Genomic DNA, 17,971 nt, shown 5'->3' with positions numbered 1-17,971 from the left:
TACTAGTCCTCTTCCCTCCGGAGCACCTCTCCTTCTTACCTCCATAAGCGGCCCCCTCAAGCCCTTTACCGTCCATTTCTTGATTTTTCTCCACAGGATCTGGAACTCCTGAAGCCCCAGTGTGCCAGAGCCATCCTTCTGGGAGGTGGTCAAGGATATAAGAGGAGGGTGGGGAGGGCATCCTGGGGGCTGGGAAGCAGAGGGACTCACCGAGGTAGGGCACAAGACCCAAGGGGCCTGTATGGTAACCATGGTAACAGCCGGAAGACCTGGCATCTTTTGTTGCCCCAGCGCCTAATCCCCACCCGGAAGGAGGGCATGGCTGGTCAGAGATGGCCACCTTAGGGCCAGGCTCAGGGGTAGGGGGCTGGGGCAGGAGAGCACTGGACAGGACTGCCCACTGGACAGGAAGATACATCCAAGAGGTTGACCATACAGCGGCACACGTCCAGGCTGAAACCCTTGGTTTTGAGGTTTTTGACTGTGAGGGAGGGAAGGGGCAGGAAGAAGGGGAGGGATGAGCAGGGTGTGGTCGGGGTTTGGGGGGAGAGGTGGGGGGTGATTAAGGGTGGGGGGAAGGGTTGTGAGTGGGGGATGGAAGACTCACCTTCGGAGAACACCTTGTTGAGCAGCTTCTGTAGCTCATATATGCCCACCTCCTTGTCCTAGGAAGGGGGACCGTAAACCCCGGCTCTGGCCCCTTCAGCCCCAAACCACCTCCTTTCAATCCCCCAGCCCTCTGCCTCTCACCTCTCCACCGGCCACTATGTGAAACAAACGTATGAAGTCCTGGTCTATGTCATTCTCAGAGATGTTCTCCTGGAGGGAAAGGAGTGGGAGAGGGACACAGTCCAGAAAGTTCTTCCACACCCCTACATGCCGCCCCCAAATCCCACCCCCCACAGCCTCCCCTCACCTCTTGGAGAAGCTCAGCGATGTTGGCTTCATCCAGTTCCCTGGGCAGAGGTGGATGAAGGTTCGGAGTGAGCAGGGGTCAGGGAGACAGGGATTCCAGTGGGATGGTCAGGGAGGTCGTGTCGTGTGTCTGCAGCAATACGGAACGGGCTCCGTGCGATCTGGCTTCTGATTCTGGCTCTGCTACTACCTGGGACTTCCCTGCCTCATGCCTAAGTTTCCCTGACTGTACAATAGGGACGGGGGCGGGGGGACCCAGCTGACTGCCCCCTGAGCTTGAATCTTACAGCTCTGGGGCAGGTGGCCTTGGAGCAGTGAGGTGGGGCCCCTCACCAGGACTCGCTGTGCTTCTCCGTGAAGACCCGGAGCAGGAAGTCAGCATCCTTGTGCGGCTCAAGGGTGGAGGGAATGATGATGTATTCCCCCGGAGGCAGCCGGAGGTGGCTGCTGACCTCCCGTGAGTTGGTGAAGATCTCTGAGAAGCCCAGGTCCTGATACTTCACGAAGAAGTCCTTTTTCAAGTGGACGTCCTGGAGGTTCTGAAACTGTACGTGCCCTGGAGGTGGGTACAGGGCCCACAGGGGAGGGCAGGGAGGGAGGGACCCCCCACGGTGATGCCCGGCTGGGCAGGGCTAGGGAGGGCCTGGACCCTGCCCATCTGGCAGGTAACCCCAGTGTGGTCGTTTCCTTCCCTGACCCTCACTCAGGGCCCAAGGGGGCTGGAACCCTGACCCAGTGGGCCCCAGAACCCTTCGCCGAATTCCACCCCTTGCCCATCCACATGCCAGGAGCGGGGTGGCTGTCTGCCCAGGATCAAGCCCCACATCTTCTGTACCTCCTTTGGGACCTGGGAAGGGAAGAGAGAGGAGGGTCAGATCCCCAGGATGGTGAAGGGGCTCAGGCCTGTGGAAGCCAGGGGGTGCTAAGGGCACTGGGATGCTGGTGGTGGGGAGGGGCGTGGGCTCTAAGAGCTAAAAGTCCCAGCGTTAATAACACTTCCGCTTTGAATCTAGAAAAATGGCACAGGTGGACCAGTATGCAAGGCAGAAATAGAGACACAGACGTACAGAACAAACGTATGGACACCAAGGGGGGAAAGGGGTGGTGGTGGGATGAATTGGGAGATTGGGATTGACATATATACACTAATATGTATAAAATAGATAACTAACGAGAACGTACTGTATAGCACAGGGAACTCCACTTCGCTGTACAGTAGAAACTAACACAACATTGTAAAACAACTACACCCCAATAAAAAAAAATAACCCTTCTGCTTTGGGTGGCAAAGTACGGTTTACACAAAGTTTTGCCAAGGGGAGATTTTTGCCACTGCAGGTTAAGGATGGGAAAGAGAACCCCCCAGAGGTGAGATAACTTGCCCAATCTCACACTGCTGAACAGTTGAAGAGCTGGGATAAAAAACTAGGAGAGCATTTTCCATGGAGCGCTCACGTCTTGCAGGAAGTTAATAGGAGATTATTGAAACCGAGGAATGAGCACATAGAAGTTTGTAAAAAGGTGAGATAAACCAAGATAAATAGGTTGCTCTCCTCCAGGGATGACCAGAACCTTTAATATACTGATGGCCCCGTGGAGCTCTGGGTTGGGGTAGAGAATACAGCCTTTCCTGGCAGGGCTGTGTCTAACCTTGGAAATGGCTTCAGGTGTGTCTGTTAACCTGGGGGACTCACAGTCTAGGAGGAGGGCAAGGCTCGTGTCTGCTTCTGTTCACGATTGAACCTCTGGAGACTGACTGGGGCCTGGCATGCAGTAGGTGCTCCGTGAATATCACTGACTATGTAAATGAATGGACAAACGGGCACCGTTTGGGAAATGCTTGTCAGCGGTTTCTCTTGGCCGGAGTCCATGCTCCCATGTGGGGAGGCTTGGGGGCCGTGGAGAAATCTCCGAGTGTGTGGGAACTGGTGTGAGTTAGGACAAGTGACCTCACCTCTCTGGCTCCCAATCTCCTTCCTCTTCATTAAAGGCGTTACTATTCGAAAGGCCTTGGGAACAATGCCTGGCACAGAGGAAGTGCTCCCTAAGTGTTTTAGATTTTAAAAATCTGAAAAAGAAAACTGTCAGCCCTGCCTCAAAAGCGCAAAGCACCACTCCAGAAAGAGACAGGGCCGAGATGGGCAGCGAGGATTAAATTGGGAGATTGGGATTGACATATACACACTACTATATATAAAATAGATAACTAGGACTTCCCTGGTGGCACAGTGGTTAAGAATCCGCCTGCCAATGCAGGGGACAGGGGTTCGAGCCCTGGTCCAGGAAGATCCCCACACGCCATGGAGCAACTAAGCCCGTGTGCCACAACTACAGAGCCCACGCTCTAGACCCCGCAGGCCACAACTACTGAGCCCGCGTGCCACAACTACTGAAGCCCACGCGCCTAGAGCCAGTGCGGCACAAGAGAAGCCACCCAATGAGAAGCCCACACACCGCAACGAAGAGTAGCCCCCCACTTGCCGCAACTAGAGAAAGCCACACGCAGCAACGAAGACCCAACGCAGCCAAAAATACATAAATAAATAAACAAATAAATTTTAAAAAAATTTAAAAAATAGATAATAAGGACCTACTGTATAGCACAGGGAAAACTACTTAATACTCTGCAATGACCTATACGGGAAAAGAATCTTAAAAAAAAAAAAAGTGGGGCTTCCCTGGTGGCGCAGTGGTTGAGAATCTGCCTGCCAATGCAGGGGACACGGGTTCGAGCCCTGGTCTGGGAAGATCCCACATGCCGCGGAGCAACTAGCCCCGTGAGCCACAATTACTGAGCCTGCGCATCTGGAGCCTGTGCTCCGCAACAGAGAAGCCGCGATAGTGAGAGGCCCGCGCACCGCGATGAAGAGTGGCCCCCACTTGCCGCAACTAGAGGAAGCCCTCACACAGAAACGAAGAGCCAACACAGCCATAAATTAATTAATTAATTACTTTTTTTAAAAAAAGGCAAAATTCCTTAAAAAAAACCTGGATATATGTATAAGTACAACTGATAAACCTTGTAAATCAACTATATTCCAATTAAAAAAAAAAAGGAAAAAGGAAAGAGACAGGGGTGTGGAGGCAGTTGGAGGGTGTCCTGGTCCCGGGGCAGGTGGCGGGGTGGGGTGTGCAGTGGTCCCAGGGGTGAGGCCATGGGGAGAGCAAGAGTGGCTGGGGGACCAGCTGGGCACGCACGGAGTAGATGACAAAGCCGATGGTCTGCAGCTGGGCTCCCTGGGGCCGTGCCCGCCTCCAGTTCTTCTGCATCAGGGCCACCAGGCAGGTGCAGACGGCTTCGTCGTCCTCTGGGGCATCATCCTCCTCGGGGAGAGAGATCTTAAACTGTGGGTTGGTCCAGAATGTGTCTGTGGAGGAAGCAGGTCAGGATGGCCCTGCCCTTCCCAGGGTGGACGGGCTTCCCAGCCAAGTGCCCGCCTCCTCAATGGGGCCCAGGTGTGCGGTGAGTCAGTGGCCCAGCCCTTGCTCCCTGCTCCCCTGAGTCCCCTCGCCCACCAATGTAGCTCCGGCAGCCCCCTGCAGTGCTGCCCCTCCTCCAGCTGCCCTCGTAGAAGGTGGTGTGCCAACACCTCTTGTAGTCCCCACAAAGCGTGTCGGGTATCAGGTTGCAGATTTCCAGGAGGGTGAAGTTGTCCAGGAAATCTCCGTAGGACATCCTGTGGTGGAGGGGAGCGGCAGGAAGCCCGCGCGCCTAGAGCCCGTGCTCCACAACAAGAGAAGCCACCCAATGAGAAGCCCACGCACCGCAATGAAGAGTAGCCTCCCACTTGCCGCAATTAGATGGGCCAGAGCCCATCAGCAGCACACCCACACCTGTAGGCGACCCCCAGAGCCTCCCCATCCAAGGCACAGGTGGGACAGTGGCAGGAGAGATGAAGGGACTGGGTATGGGGACAGAAGGTGGTCCTTCTCAAGCGGCGCTGACCAGAACTCTCCGTCCTCCTTCCTGTGCAGCAGCTGCCTCTGGACGTCTGGGGCCACGTCTTCCCACTCCTTGGCACTGGAGCAGAGACAGGCAGTGGAGGGGCAGGGGGTCGGGAGGCACCTCGGTCCTCCCCCAGGGATGCCCTTACCCCTGAATGTCTGCCTACTGGGGGTCCTGGTTAGATGGAGAATCTAGAGGGGAAGGGCTCACACTGGGCGCAGGTGACCGGATGCCAGTCGGTCCCTCTGTGGCATAGCCTTGCTCGTGGGCCTGCTCTGTGCTCTGCCCCTCCCCCCAGAGGGCTGGTCTGGGCACCTACTTGTCACTCCAGGCTCCATTCCACTCAATCCGGCCCCAGGGATTCCGGACCCGAATCAGTGTTTCCATCCTGCCGCGGTACAGGACCTGGGTGGGTTGTGGGCAAAGGTTAGGAGTGTAGGGTCACAGAAGTCCTCCTCCTGTCCCTCTGGGTGGGGTGTAGTGGTCAGACTCACATCCTGAAGGCCGGTCACTGAGTAAGCATGTCCTTTCACCAGCATCCTTTCCGTCAATGACTCCAAGTCACTTTGGCTGTTGATCTACGCAGAACAGAGAGGAAGGAAAGGAACTCAAGGTCTGGTCAGAGGGATGGGGGCACCTGAAGTGAGGTAACAACTCTCTGGGTTCATTTTTGTTTTTTAATTAAACTTTGTATTTTCCAATGATTGTAGACTCACACGCAGGTTTCTTTGTTTTTTGTTTTTGTTTTTTTTAGTTGTGGCATGGGGAATCTTTTAGTTGCAGCAGGCAGGATCTAGTTCCCTGACCAGGGGTTAAGCCCGGGCCCCTGCATTGGGAGCCCGGAGTCTTACCCACTGGACCACCAGGGAGCTCCCTCACATGCAGTTTTAAGAAATAATACAGAGAGATACGTGCACCCCATATCCAGTATCCCCCAGTGGTAACATCTTGCAAAACTATAGCACAATATCATGTTTTTTCTTTTTTGGCCGTGTCACGCAGCATGCAGGATCTTAGATTCCCAATGAGGGATCGAACCCTTGCCCCCTGCAGTGGAAGCGCAGAGTCCTAACCACTGGACTGCCAGGGAATTCCCTATAGCACAATATCAAAACCAGGATGAAGATGTTGACACAGTTCGTCAGTCTTATACAGATGCCTCCACTTTTACTCGTACTCATTTATGTATGTTTTATGCATTGTTATCATATGTGTCATATCATATCATATGATATGGTACATATCATATCATATGATACACATGTATCGTATGATACATATCATATGTATCATATCATTTCTGTATCCACCACCATCATCACAATATAGAACATTTCCATCACCAGTAGCATCCCTGGTGTTGCCCTTTTATAAGCAACATCCACCTCTTATGACCCTCTTCCCTGACCTCTGACAACTCCTAATCTGTTCTCCATTTAAAAAAATTTTGTCATTTCAGGACTGTCATATAAATGGAATCATACAGTATGGAATCTTTCGGGATTGGCTTTTTCCATGCAGCATAATTTCCTTGAGATTCATCCAAGCTGTTTTGTGTGTCAATAGTTCATCTCTTCTTATTGCTGAGTAGTATCCCCTGGTATGTACGCACCTGTCCAACTATTCACCCTCTGAAAGACATCTAGGTTGTTTCCAGGTTCTGGTTATTATGAATAGAGCTGCTTTGAACACGTGGGTACAGGCTTTTGTGTGGACATAAGTCTTCATTTCTCTGGGATAAATGCCCAAGAATACAATTGCTGGGTCTTACAGTAGCACTCTGGGTTCATTTATTTATTTGAACAAATATGTGTTGGGTATCTATTGCATGCCAAGTACCATCTTAAGTCCCAGCACCCAGCAGTGAATGAGACAAATAAAGTCACTGTCTTCATGGAATATGAAAACTGTCTGGAGAAGATTTGTTGTGAATATACACGTCGATAAGTAAGACAGTTTCTGATCATGATAAATGTTGGGGAGAAAATCAAAACAAAGTAGAGAGGAAATGGGGGGCAGGAGCGGCTAATTTAGAAGGCTAGCCTGAGGAAGGGCCATTTGAACTAAAAGATGAATGAGAAGGAGCTAGTTATGCAGGTATTTGGAGAAAGAACTTTCTAGGTGAAGGCAACAGCAGGTGCAAAGGCCCTGAAGCAGGACCAAGCACGGCTTACTTCGATGGAGCACCCCATGAGGGATGATCGCTCTATGGCCTTTCTAAGCATCCTCAGCAGGTTCGGAGGGGGCTTCCGGAGTTGGAAGCTCTGGGTCACGCCCCCCGTGAAGTCCTCAAAGCCCTCCACCGTGCTGCCCCCTGACAGGGCTTCATAGGATCCGTTCAGCCTGTGGGCACAGAGAGGGCACCGTCTGGGCTCTGGGATGCAGTTGTGAGCTTGGACCTCAGAGGGTGAGGTGAGGGAAGGGAGGGATGCCCTGCCGTCCCCCTGCCTCTTCCCCTGATTCCAGTTGCTCCCCTACCCCCCCGTCACTGCCGACTGTCAGAGCAAGCTTGGAGGCCAGGCAAATCGCCAGGCTGGGGCACTCACTTGGCGTACGCCTTCTCCAGCAGGGCACTCCAGAACTCGGTGCGCTCGGCTGAATGCACGAACACCAGCTTGCCATTCTTTGTGGGCAGCCGGTCATCCACCACCACGTCCATCCACTGCCCAAACTGCCAAATCTGCGGGCGGCAAGGTGGGTCTCAGCGGGGCGTGGGGCATCTGTATGCCCCAGGCCCCCTTCCGAGCTCAGACACACATACATGCGCGCACGCGCGCGCGCGCGCACATCCCCCCTCCCTTCTTGCATGAAGACTCTGTTACACGAGCGCCTCCTGGTGTCAGGTTCAGTGACACACCAGTAACAGAGGGCCCCCCACCCCTCCGCTGCCGCCTCCGCCGCCAAAGAAAGGCAGTGAAAGGCCTGAACCTCCCCCAGCCTCACCTCCAGGTTCTGCCATGGCCTCCAGAGGGAGCCACCCACCTTTTGACCTTGGCTGGACTTTTAGGACTTCTGAGGTCTTAAAAACTCTTGTGACTTTCAGAAATATTTTTATGACATGAGGAATTTGTCCACATGTTGAATAATTTGAAGAGCAGATTACAAAAATTACATGACAGAAACTCCCAATGTCATATGCGCACATGCACATACACACACGTATACGTGCATATACATATGTGAGTGTATCTACCGAGAGAAAGAGACAGAGAGAGAGAGAAGCAGGAGGAAGAGGAGGAGGAGAATGAATCACAAACTGATAACAACTATTTGGGGGCTTTAAAAAATTAGCTTAGGGCTTCCCTGGTGGCGCAGTGGTTGAGAGTCTGCCTGCCGATGCAGGGGACACGGGTTTGTGCCCCGGTCCGGAAAAATCCCACATGCCGCAGAGCGGCTGGGCCCGTGAGCCATGGCCGCTGAGCCTGCGCGTCCGGAGCCTGTGCTCTGCAACGGGAGAGGCCACAACGGTGAGAGGCCCGCGCACCGCCAAAAAAAAAAAAAAAAAAAAATTAGCTTACACAATTTCTTTAGTGAGAGGATATTTCTCTGATAATTAGAGAAAAATCTACCCTAATAAATGTTGTTTTTTTCAAAAAGGAAAGAAAAAAGGTAAACTTCAAAGCATGTATTAATTCTTTCTCTCTCTCTCACACACACACCCCCCTCATAAACAAATCAACTCTGGCTTTCAAATCGCCCTTCACCTGAAAATGGAAGATACCAGCATAGTTTTTCTTGAAGCTCTGCCCCCTGGGCACCACGCGGTACAGCAGTTCGGGGTACACCGTAAGGGAGCCGATGGCAGCAAGCAGCCAGCAGTCCCCTGGAAAGACAGAAGGGCGCCCCGTTTGAGCACTCCCATGTGTGTGGGTCCCAGAGTCCAAGCCCCAGAAGATCAGGAGCTGCTCTGTGGCCCCCTCCCCGATGCCCTCCCACTGCAGAAGGGCCAGCTCTGGGGGTGAGTTCTCCACCTTTCCTATGAGGCGAGAGACTCACAAATCAGAGCCAGACGTTTTTGTTCTGGAATGTGGGGAGAAGGTGTTTTTGGCCTTGGTCTTACTCCTCCCTCTGGGACCTGCCATCTTTGGGGGACAGCCAATCGTCTCCTGTCCCTTGAACAAGGCCGATCCCCTTCCCCATGGCCCCCCACTTCTACCCCATGATTACAGTGGTGTGGTGATCAGCCCCGTAATACTAGAGACCCAAGGGGCTCAGTCTGTACCCTCACTGGGACAGAGGGGCAGGATTCTTGGGCTGAGGTCATCTGTTGCCATCTCTCCTGGGGAATCTCAGACCATGGGTGGGGCTTGGGGCAGGGTGGTGCCCTGAGGGGGTACATGGGCCAGGCTGCGGCTGAGGGCACTGGCAAAGATTCTGTGATTACCAAGGCCTTCTGGCTGCCTGAGGGACACTTGGAGGGGGGTAGAAGGGGGGAGAGGAATGTTAAGGACACTCTCGTCACCATCGTGGAAAGGACACCTAGGGAGAAGCAATTTTTCCTCCGGTAACCCTGGGCCCTCCAGCTCAGTGAGCCCCAGTGGCAGCTGTGGGACCTGCTGTCTCCTTGGCCTCTGCCCTACCCACACCCTGCCCTCTTCTCTGCCACAAATGGGACACAATTCAGTCCAGAGGAAGCCCACCCTGGCCTTCTTCCTTAAGATGCAATGAGGGGTTTGGAGGAAACCGGGGAATAAGACCAGGCTTAGGGAGGAAGCTCTCTCTGGGGGCTGTCCGTGGGAGCCTGCGGGAGAGTGGCCGCTCCTTTACCTGATACCCCAGACTTGAGGAAGTCGTGTCACTTGCAGTGGTTAGCGGAAGCCTAATTCCCCTCTCCTTGACCTTAGGCCGGATTGCGAGCTTGCTTTTTTTTTTTTGCGGTATGTGGGCCTCTCACCGTTGTGGCCTCTCCCGTTGTGGAGCGCAGGCTCCGGACGCGCAGGCTCAGCGGCCATGGCTCACGGGCCCAGCCGCTCCGCAGCATGTGGGATCTTCCCAGACCGGGGCACGAACCCGTGTCCCCTGCATCAGCAGGCGGACTCTCAACCACTGCACCACCAGGGAAGCCCACGAGCTTGCTTTTAACAGCAGAACATGGGGAAGTTACCGCCTGCTTCTCCTGAGACCAGGTGGTGAAGGCATTCGGGCTTCCTCCTTGTTCTCTCTCTCAGGCCGCTCACTCAGTGGGAGGCCAGCTACCATGTGTGGACACTTAAGCGTCCTACGGAGAAGCTCACGTGGCAAGGACCTGGGGCCACCTGCCACGTGAGTGCACCATCTTGGAAGGGAATCCTTCAGCTCCTGTGGCACCTCATGAGAAACCCTGAGCCAGACCAACCAGGCTATGCTGCTTCCTAATTCCTGCCCCGGAGAAACTGTGAGATGATAGATGTTGGTTGTTGCTTTCAGTCACTGACTCTTGGAGCAACTGATAACTAATACAGCACCCTGCTTACTCCCAGACCCAGATGGCAGCAGGTAGGGGTGGAATCCGGATTAGGGGAGGAAAAGGGACACAGAAGAGCTGTCTGAACCCAGGGCTCCCAGTCCCCCAGCCTCAGGAGACACCCTGGCACTCTCCCAATTCACCCCCTGCCCCCAGCTTTCCTGCCCCCCCACTCACCGAGCACCCCCTGGCAGATGTCAGTCGGGCTGACCCCATTCACAATGAATTGAGGATTGCTTGTGATTTGCTGCAATGAAGGAATAAAAGTTTCAGAGAGCCCAGGACACCCCCTTCCCAAGCTCCCTCCCACTTCCCTGGGGAATGCTGCTGTCTCTTGGAGTTCTAGGGGAAACATGGATGGGGGCACGGCAGGGGGAACTTGGCCTAATTGTAGGCTGGGATGGCAAAGGTCAGTGAGTGACCTTCCCAGGGGTTTTCTGAGAGGTTTTACTTAAGCCTGTCCCAAACCGTCCCCTGCCTTGATGGAAATGGAGTCTAGTACAGAGCCAAGATAGGGCGGTGGGGGATTGGAGATTATCCAAGTGACTGGGACGTCACTACTACCCCCACCCCCCATGAGTCCATGCCTCCCTTCCCAGTGCCCACACGGGGCCGCTGCCAGCTGATGTTCTGCACGTGTTTGGAGTTGGGGCCCAGTTCCTTGAAGCCCAGTGAGCTGGGTTCAGCAGGGAAAAAGGGGTCCTTGAACAGCTGCCCCTTCCGTAGGCAGAGTGCTCGCAGCTCCTCAAAGCTCTGGTTGTTGTAGTTCTGGGCGTTGTGGTGCTGGCCCATGCCCTTGGCCTTGAGTCGGTTCTGGCTTATGTGAGCCGCCATCCCCTTGTTGGTGAAAACGGTCTCCGCTGAATAATAAAAAGACAAATAACCTAATCAAAAAATGGACAAAGGATCTGAATAGGTGTTTTTCTGAAGATACACAAGTGACCAATAATCACATGAAAAACGGCTCCACATCCTTCGTCAACAGACAAATGTAAATCCAGGTCACAATGAGATACTACTTCACATCCACTAGGATGGCTCTAATCCAAAAGACTGGTAATAACAAGTGCTGGCGAGGGTGTGGAGAAATTGGAGCCCTCGGGCACTGCTGCTGGGGATGTAAAAGGGTGCAGCCACTTTGGAAAACAGTCTGGCAGTCCCTAAGTTAAACACAGAATTACCATATGATCCAGCAATTTCACCTCTAGGTATATATACTCAAGAGAAATGAAAATATATGTCCATACAAAAAATTCTGCACAGGGCTTCCCTGGTGGCGCAGTGGTTGAGAGTCTGCCTGCTGATGCAGGGGACACAGGTTCGTGCCCCGGTCCAGGAAGATCCCACATGCCGTGGAGCAGCTGAGCCTGCGCGTCCGGAGCCTGTGCTCCTCAACGGGAGAGGCCACGACAGTGAGAGTCCCGCGTACAGCAAAAAAAAAAAAAAAAAAAATTCTGCACAAATGTTTATAGCAGCAGCAACACTCGCAATAGCCGAAAAGTGGAGAAAACCCCAAATGCCCATCAGCTGATGAATGGACAAGCAAAATGAGGAATACACGTACGGCGGAATATTACTCACCAATAAAAAGACATGAAGTACTGAGACATGTTACGACATGGATGAACCTTGAAAACATTATGCTAAGTGAAGACAGCAGTCACAAAGGATCACATATTGTATGATTTCGATTATGTAAAATGCCCCAAACAGGCCAATCTATATAGAGACAGGAAGTATAATCATGGTTGCCTAGCGCTTAGAGGGTGGGGGATTGGAAGTTGATAGCTAAGGGTACGGGGTTTCTTCTGCGGGAGAATGAAAAGCTTCTAAAGTCGATTGTGGTGATGGTTGCACAACTCCGTGAATGTACTGAAAACCACTGATTGTGCACTTTAAATGGGTGAATTGTATGGTATGTGAGTCATAGCTCAATAAAGCTGTTTAAAAAAAATGACCTCCAGACCATGCAAACAGACACTGCCTTTTGGGGAGAGTGGAAATAACGGAGTGCAGCGGGCAGGAGGGCAAAGGGGAAGGGGCTGCTCGCGGGGGAGGGTCCAGTTAGGGAACGGCCCAGTGGGTGGGGTGGCTGGGTCTCTGAGAGGAAAAGTCAGGCCGGCTGACAGGTCCTGAGTCAGCTAGCAGCTGGGGACCCAGGATCCCTCCTCCCCCAGAGGGACTGCAACCTCTTACACCCTTCCTGAGTATGCCTGCCCACACCTGTCAGCCCTCTGTGGGACTGACTCCCCACTGCCGCCAGCAGGGGACCCAGGAGGAGAGTGTGGAGGAGGGGCGAGAAGAGCGGAGGTCCACTCTGAATCTCCAGTCCTACCCAACCCAGGCACCCGGGGCCTGCGTCCCCCCATCTCCCCACATTCTCAGCTGCCTCTGGAATAAGGAAGTGCTTGGGGGAAGGGAGGAAGGATGTGGTCTAAGTTAAACAGAGCCCAGTTGGGGCCGGGGTGTGGGAGGAATCCAGAGTGAGGAAAAGAAGGGGGGCAGCTGCAGAGGGGGGAGCAGGGGGTCTCAGGTATGCTTCCTCCCTTGAGCGGACAGGGGAGAAGAGTTAGAACAGCAGAGATGACAGTCCTGAGCGCCTGCTCTGTGCAGGGCCCCGAGAGAGGGCCACGCAGTGCCCACGGTGACCGGAACAGGAAGCCTGAGCCCGGAGGTCGGTAGTGGGTCGAAGGTCACAGAGTGAGGGCTGGGGTGGACTAAGCCTGACCGCAGACCCCAGATCGGGCTTGTGACCTTCACCCTACGCTGCCCTGGAAGGAGGTGCCTCTCCACCACGGGAAGGCCTGGGGACCCAGAGCCATCTCCCCATCCTAGTCAACTAAGGAGGTCACGGGCCATGTGCAGCTCAGCTTATCTGATACCCCCTTACCCTTCCCATTACCCAAGCAAGCAAACCCATTCTCCCGTCCCTCACCAGCATCTCCTGGGACTTCTCTGGGTCCAGGAATGGCTCCCGTTCCCTCCACTTATTAGCCTGACAAACCCACACAGGTTGCCACGCACCAGCCCAGTGCCCTGGAGCACAGGCTGCCTTTGTTCTTCAGCTGCATTGACTGTTCCTGCCCTGGTGCCTCTGCTTGGAATCATTCCTCATCCCACACACACATCTGTCCACTGGGAAAGTCCTGGCTCAATGCCACCGGCTCGGCGAACCCTCCCCTGACGCCTGTGCAGAGTCGGGGCTGCCCTGGTGTCCAACACTCTCCTTTATTATGACACCCATCCCTGCCTGGCCTGTCTGTCCCCCGCCCCCCCACCGAGGTGATGAGCTCTCAAGGGTGGAGGTGGGGTCCCCTGTCCACTGCTGGGTTCCCTCAGTCTTAAACTGCACCTGACCTAGCCGGGGCTCAGAAACGCTTTCAGGGGATGAATGAGTGACTGTCTGCTTTGCAGACAGTAGTAATTTTTCATCTATGTTTGCAAATCTATGTTTTCTCTCTCCTGCCTCACTCCCCAACTCCCTGTTCCGCTCTAGCTCCACATGTATTTTGTTTACTGGTTGCCTCCCTCATAGAATGAATGCTCACGCAGGCAGGGATTTTGGTCTGTTTTGTTTGCTGCTGTATTCCTGCTGCTGTATTGTGTACATAGTAGGTGATCAATAAATATTTTGGGGCTTCCCTGGTGGCGCAGTAGTTGAGAGTCCGCCTGCCGATGCAGGGGACACGGGTTCGTGCCCCGGTCCTGGAAGATCCCACATGCCGCGGAGTGGCTAGGCCCGTGAGCCGTGGCCGCTGAGCCTGCACGTCCGGAGCCTGTGCTCCGCAACGGGAGAGGCCACAACAGTGAGAGGCCCGCGTACCGCAAAAAAAAAAAAAAAAAAAAAAAAAATATTTTGAAGGATGTTCTTGGCAGCTTCCGTAGGGAGGAGGTCGGTGTATCTCAGTTTCTCCCACAGGAAGAGGGTCCAATAACAATCTGTGAAAGGAATGGGTGGGCGTGTGGTTCATCCCTGGGACACCCCCATCCATTAGGGGGAGCCCCCTAGCAGGTGCCCAGTAAATGGTGGGACCTGCAGACTCCAGTCCAGCACTGTCCACAGGCCATGTTTGGGCTGGGGACCAAAAAGGGCCCAGCTCAGCCCAGGAAAGCCAGAGTGTTGGTGCAGGGAATGACAAAGGTCTTGGCTACAGCAGAGAGGTCTCTCTGGGGTCCCTTGGGGTCCCTGAGGCCTGGAGGCTTTCGGCCCCCACTAAGAAAATTTCATTGGCTGTAAGGATTAGGGTGAGTTTGCTGAAGAAAAACTTGGAATCCTGTCCTTTGCTTCTTCCATAAAGCCTGTGGCTCGTGATGAGAAGATAGTAGGAATCCTCCCTCAGTTATGAAGGTAATAGCACTTACACAGCATTTGTAAAAGTAATAGTAATTAACAGAGTTTGAGGACTCAGCGCATGCCTGCATGGCTCTAAACACTTTATGTGCCTTAACTCATTGAATCCTCACAACAGCCCCGTTAGTTAGGTTTATTATTATCGTCTCCCTGCTTCAGAGGGAGAAACTGAGGCACACAGGCTGAACTTCCTCAAGGCTGCACACCTGGCCGGCAGCAGAGTCAGGGTCACACCTAGGCAGGCTGGTCCATGCTCTCACCCATTACCCTTACTGCCTTTCAGGGAGGGAGCCTCGGTGGAGGGGCAGAGGCTGTGCTGGAGAGAAGGACAAATGGTCAGCAGGTCTGGGGCCAGCCCTTCTTCCATCTTACTACAGCCTCTAGGTGGCCTTTCTTAAGCTCCTTCCCTGGGCTGGGAGGAGAGGTTGAGGATGGTGCTGGAAAAGGGGTCAGGAGGTAGCTTATTTCTCTTTAGCAGAGCTAGTGCCCTGGGCTGCACCAAGCCAGAGTGGGTAGCTGTGTGACCTTGGGCAAGTTGCTTTACATCTCTGAGCCTCGGTTTCCTCATTTGCATGAAGAGGTTGCTATATCCTATCTTGAAGTATGTATCAGGATTAAATAATGCAACATACATGAAAAAGACAGGTGTTCCATAGGTGCTCAGACAATGTTAGTTGTCTTCTCCCTGCTGATCTGGCTGGTCAACTAGTTAGTATTTATTGAGCTCCTAGCAGGATCACATAGCCCCCAGCATACCCCTCTGTCACAGGACTTAATGAGCATAAGGACAGGGTCCTGAGAGGAAGGACAAAGAACATCCTTAAGAGAGAAGAGAATCCAGAACTTGTTTTGTTTCACTGCTGGGTCCTCACCCCATGTTGCCAGCCGACCCAGGGCCCGCCCAGAGAAGGTAAGTCAGCGGTTCTCACCGAGGGGTGGGGGGTGATCGCATCCCCAGGGAACACTTGGCGATGTCTGGAGACATTTTTCATTGTCCTAACAGGGGACTGGGGTGTGGGAGCTACTGGCATCCAGTGGGTAGAGGCCGGGATGCTGCTAAACATCCCACAGTGCACAGGACAGACCTTACAACAAAGAATTATCCTGCCCCCAAACGTCAAGAGTGTGGAGGGTGAGAAACCTGGACTAAGTGAATGGCCCAAGACCCCGCACGGTGAGGGAACCCTCCGTGCCCTTCCACCATGGGGCTGCCCTCTGCCCGGCTGCCCCCAGGAGTGAACATGCCGAGCTCTCCAGGGGTTCTGGAAGGACCACAGAAGGTGCTGGTGTCTAAGAAAATTGGAGAACATCTGAGGGCAGACCAAGGCAGGCGATGAGGGTTAAATGTCACCTCCCTCACGTTCCGGGAGCTGTCCGTCCCCGGACCATCACCCAGCTGAGGAGTGATTGCTCACTGTGCTGACTCCAAACCTGCCTAAGGTCCTGCATCCGTCGGCCGGGTCTGCGCTTCTGACTCAGTGGCTGGCAGGGAGGACTCACACACACACACACACACACACACACACACACACACACACACACACACACACACACACACACACACACACACACTTCACCACAGTTATCTCCCAGAATGTCTCAGGGCCAGGGGCATGGGCAAGCTGAGACAGACAGACAGACAAGGCTGGCTGTGAGAAGGACAGGCAGGTTGCTAGAGCAATATGTGAAAACAAGGCGTGAATGTATAGGACGATTTTTGGACAAGACAGGGCGTGCCTTGTCTTCCCCCATCAGACTGGGGACCTGTAGATTTAGGGACAGCTTAATTTCCAGAGCAGAGAGCAAACAAAGATGTTGTCTAGACTGGGCTTGGGGCCTCCCCTTCGGCCTGCACTTCCCAAGAAGCCTGGAGGCTGGGCCTAGGGTGCCCCTTATTTCTCTAACAGCCACGGCCATGGCCACGGGGGCTTCCTTCACACAAGCCTGTTTCCCAGGGGGCTGTGACAGTGCGGTGGCTGGTCCCTCTCCTCTCCCCGACTCCAAACTCTCAGTGGTGACGAGGTTGGGCTCCTGCAGGTCTGACCATCCGTGGCCCTTTCTTTCCCAAACCAGCTGAGGAAGAGGCCTAGCTCCTGCGCCTCAGGAGCACCCAGTCTGATGGAGGAGTCACCCTCAAGGGGACACAGCCCCTTCCCTGGGGGGAGGTCCTAGTCTGCCAGGGACAGGAGTGGGACAAACCCCATCAACGCCTACCTGGGGAGTGCAGCATGCTGGTGGCTCGCATGGTGCTTGACAGTTGAAGGTTCTGGGGGGAGGGGCCGGAGGACTCCCACCCCCACCCAGAACTCTCCAACTGCAGTGTGATTCCTAGGTCAGTGGCACCTTTTTTTTGTTTTTGGTGTTTTTTTTTGCGGTACGCGGGCCTCTCACTGTTGTGGCCTCTCCCGTTGCGGAGCACAGGCTCCGGACACGCAGGCTCAGCGGCCATGGCTCACGGGCCCAGCTGCTCTGCGGCATGTGGGATCTTCCCAGACCGGGGACTCTCAACCGCTGCGCCACCAGGGAAGCCCCAGTGGCACGTTTTTGTTTTTGAATTTATTTATTATTTTTGGCTGCGTTGGGTCTTTGTTGCTGTACGTGAGCTTTCTCTAGTTGTGGCGAGCAGGGGCTACGCTTCATTGTGGTGCGCGGGCTTCTCACTGCAGTGGCTTCTCTTGTTGCGGAGCATGGGCTCTAGGCATGCGGGCTTCAGTAGTTGTGGCGCACGGGCTTCGCTGCTCCGCCACACATGGGATCTTCCCGGACCAGGGCTCGAACCTGTGTCCCCTGCATTGGCAGGCGGATTCTTAACCACTGCGCCACCAGGGAAGTCCAGTGGCACGTTTTTAACAGCTGCCTCCTTCCCACCTGTCCTCCCACAAGCTGGTGCTGTCGCTAAGCTGGCCCCTTCCATCTGCCTGGTCCCCACCCACCAGTCCAAGGGCCATCTCCCTGTGGGGACAGGAGACCCAGCATCCGCACTCTGGAGGTCACCACGAGGCTGGCTGTCCTCACCGTATCATCCCGTCAGGATAAGACTGAGACCCTCTTCTTCCGCCCAGGGTTGCCAGGAAGGGGCTGTCTCTGACACCCCAACCAGACCTCTTTATCTTGAGAGCCTCCTCGTTTCCAGAAGCCACTGATATGGTGTTCTTCCTGTGCATCTCTGTGTCTTCACATGGCCTTCTCTGTGTCTGTCTCCTATTCTTATAAAGACACCAGTTGTATTGGATTAGGGACCCACCCTTTTCCAGCATGACCCTATCTTTTTAAAAAATTTTAATTTATTTTTTATACAGCAGGTTCTTATTAGTTA

At 54.0% G+C, this 17,971-nt stretch overlaps 1 protein-coding gene across 1 annotated transcript in view; it reads right to left on the bottom strand.

Annotated features, from left to right (window-relative positions):
* Window positions 1-11,159, bottom strand: part of CAPN11 (calpain 11) — an 18,741-nt gene extending 7,582 nt beyond the window's left edge. The window contains exons 1-17 of the mRNA XM_004267531.4: window positions 10,911-11,159; window positions 10,482-10,551; window positions 8,566-8,684; window positions 7,408-7,541; window positions 7,036-7,204; window positions 5,356-5,439; window positions 5,181-5,266; window positions 4,862-4,936; window positions 4,432-4,592; window positions 4,114-4,283; window positions 1,751-1,762; window positions 1,249-1,460; window positions 917-956; window positions 751-819; window positions 608-665; window positions 417-481; window positions 70-138 (exon numbers count right to left, since the gene is read on the bottom strand). Coding sequence (XP_004267579.1) covers window positions 70-138; window positions 417-481; window positions 608-665; window positions 751-819; window positions 917-956; window positions 1,249-1,460; window positions 1,751-1,762; window positions 4,114-4,283; window positions 4,432-4,592; window positions 4,862-4,936; window positions 5,181-5,266; window positions 5,356-5,439; window positions 7,036-7,204; window positions 7,408-7,541; window positions 8,566-8,684; window positions 10,482-10,551; window positions 10,911-11,138 — 1,821 coding nt within the window. The 5' untranslated portion in view covers window positions 11,139-11,159. The remainder of the gene's footprint in view (window positions 1-69; window positions 139-416; window positions 482-607; window positions 666-750; window positions 820-916; window positions 957-1,248; window positions 1,461-1,750; window positions 1,763-4,113; window positions 4,284-4,431; window positions 4,593-4,861; window positions 4,937-5,180; window positions 5,267-5,355; window positions 5,440-7,035; window positions 7,205-7,407; window positions 7,542-8,565; window positions 8,685-10,481; window positions 10,552-10,910) is intronic.
* Window positions 11,160-17,971: the final 6,812 nt, after the last annotated feature.

This window comes from Orcinus orca, chromosome 10 (genome assembly GCF_937001465.1).
Source record: "Orcinus orca chromosome 10, mOrcOrc1.1, whole genome shotgun sequence".
Taxonomy (NCBI): domain Eukaryota; kingdom Metazoa; phylum Chordata; class Mammalia; order Artiodactyla; family Delphinidae; genus Orcinus; species Orcinus orca.
Note: the sequence above shows the minus strand (reverse complement) of the source record. Positions and strands in the feature narration are given on the sequence as shown.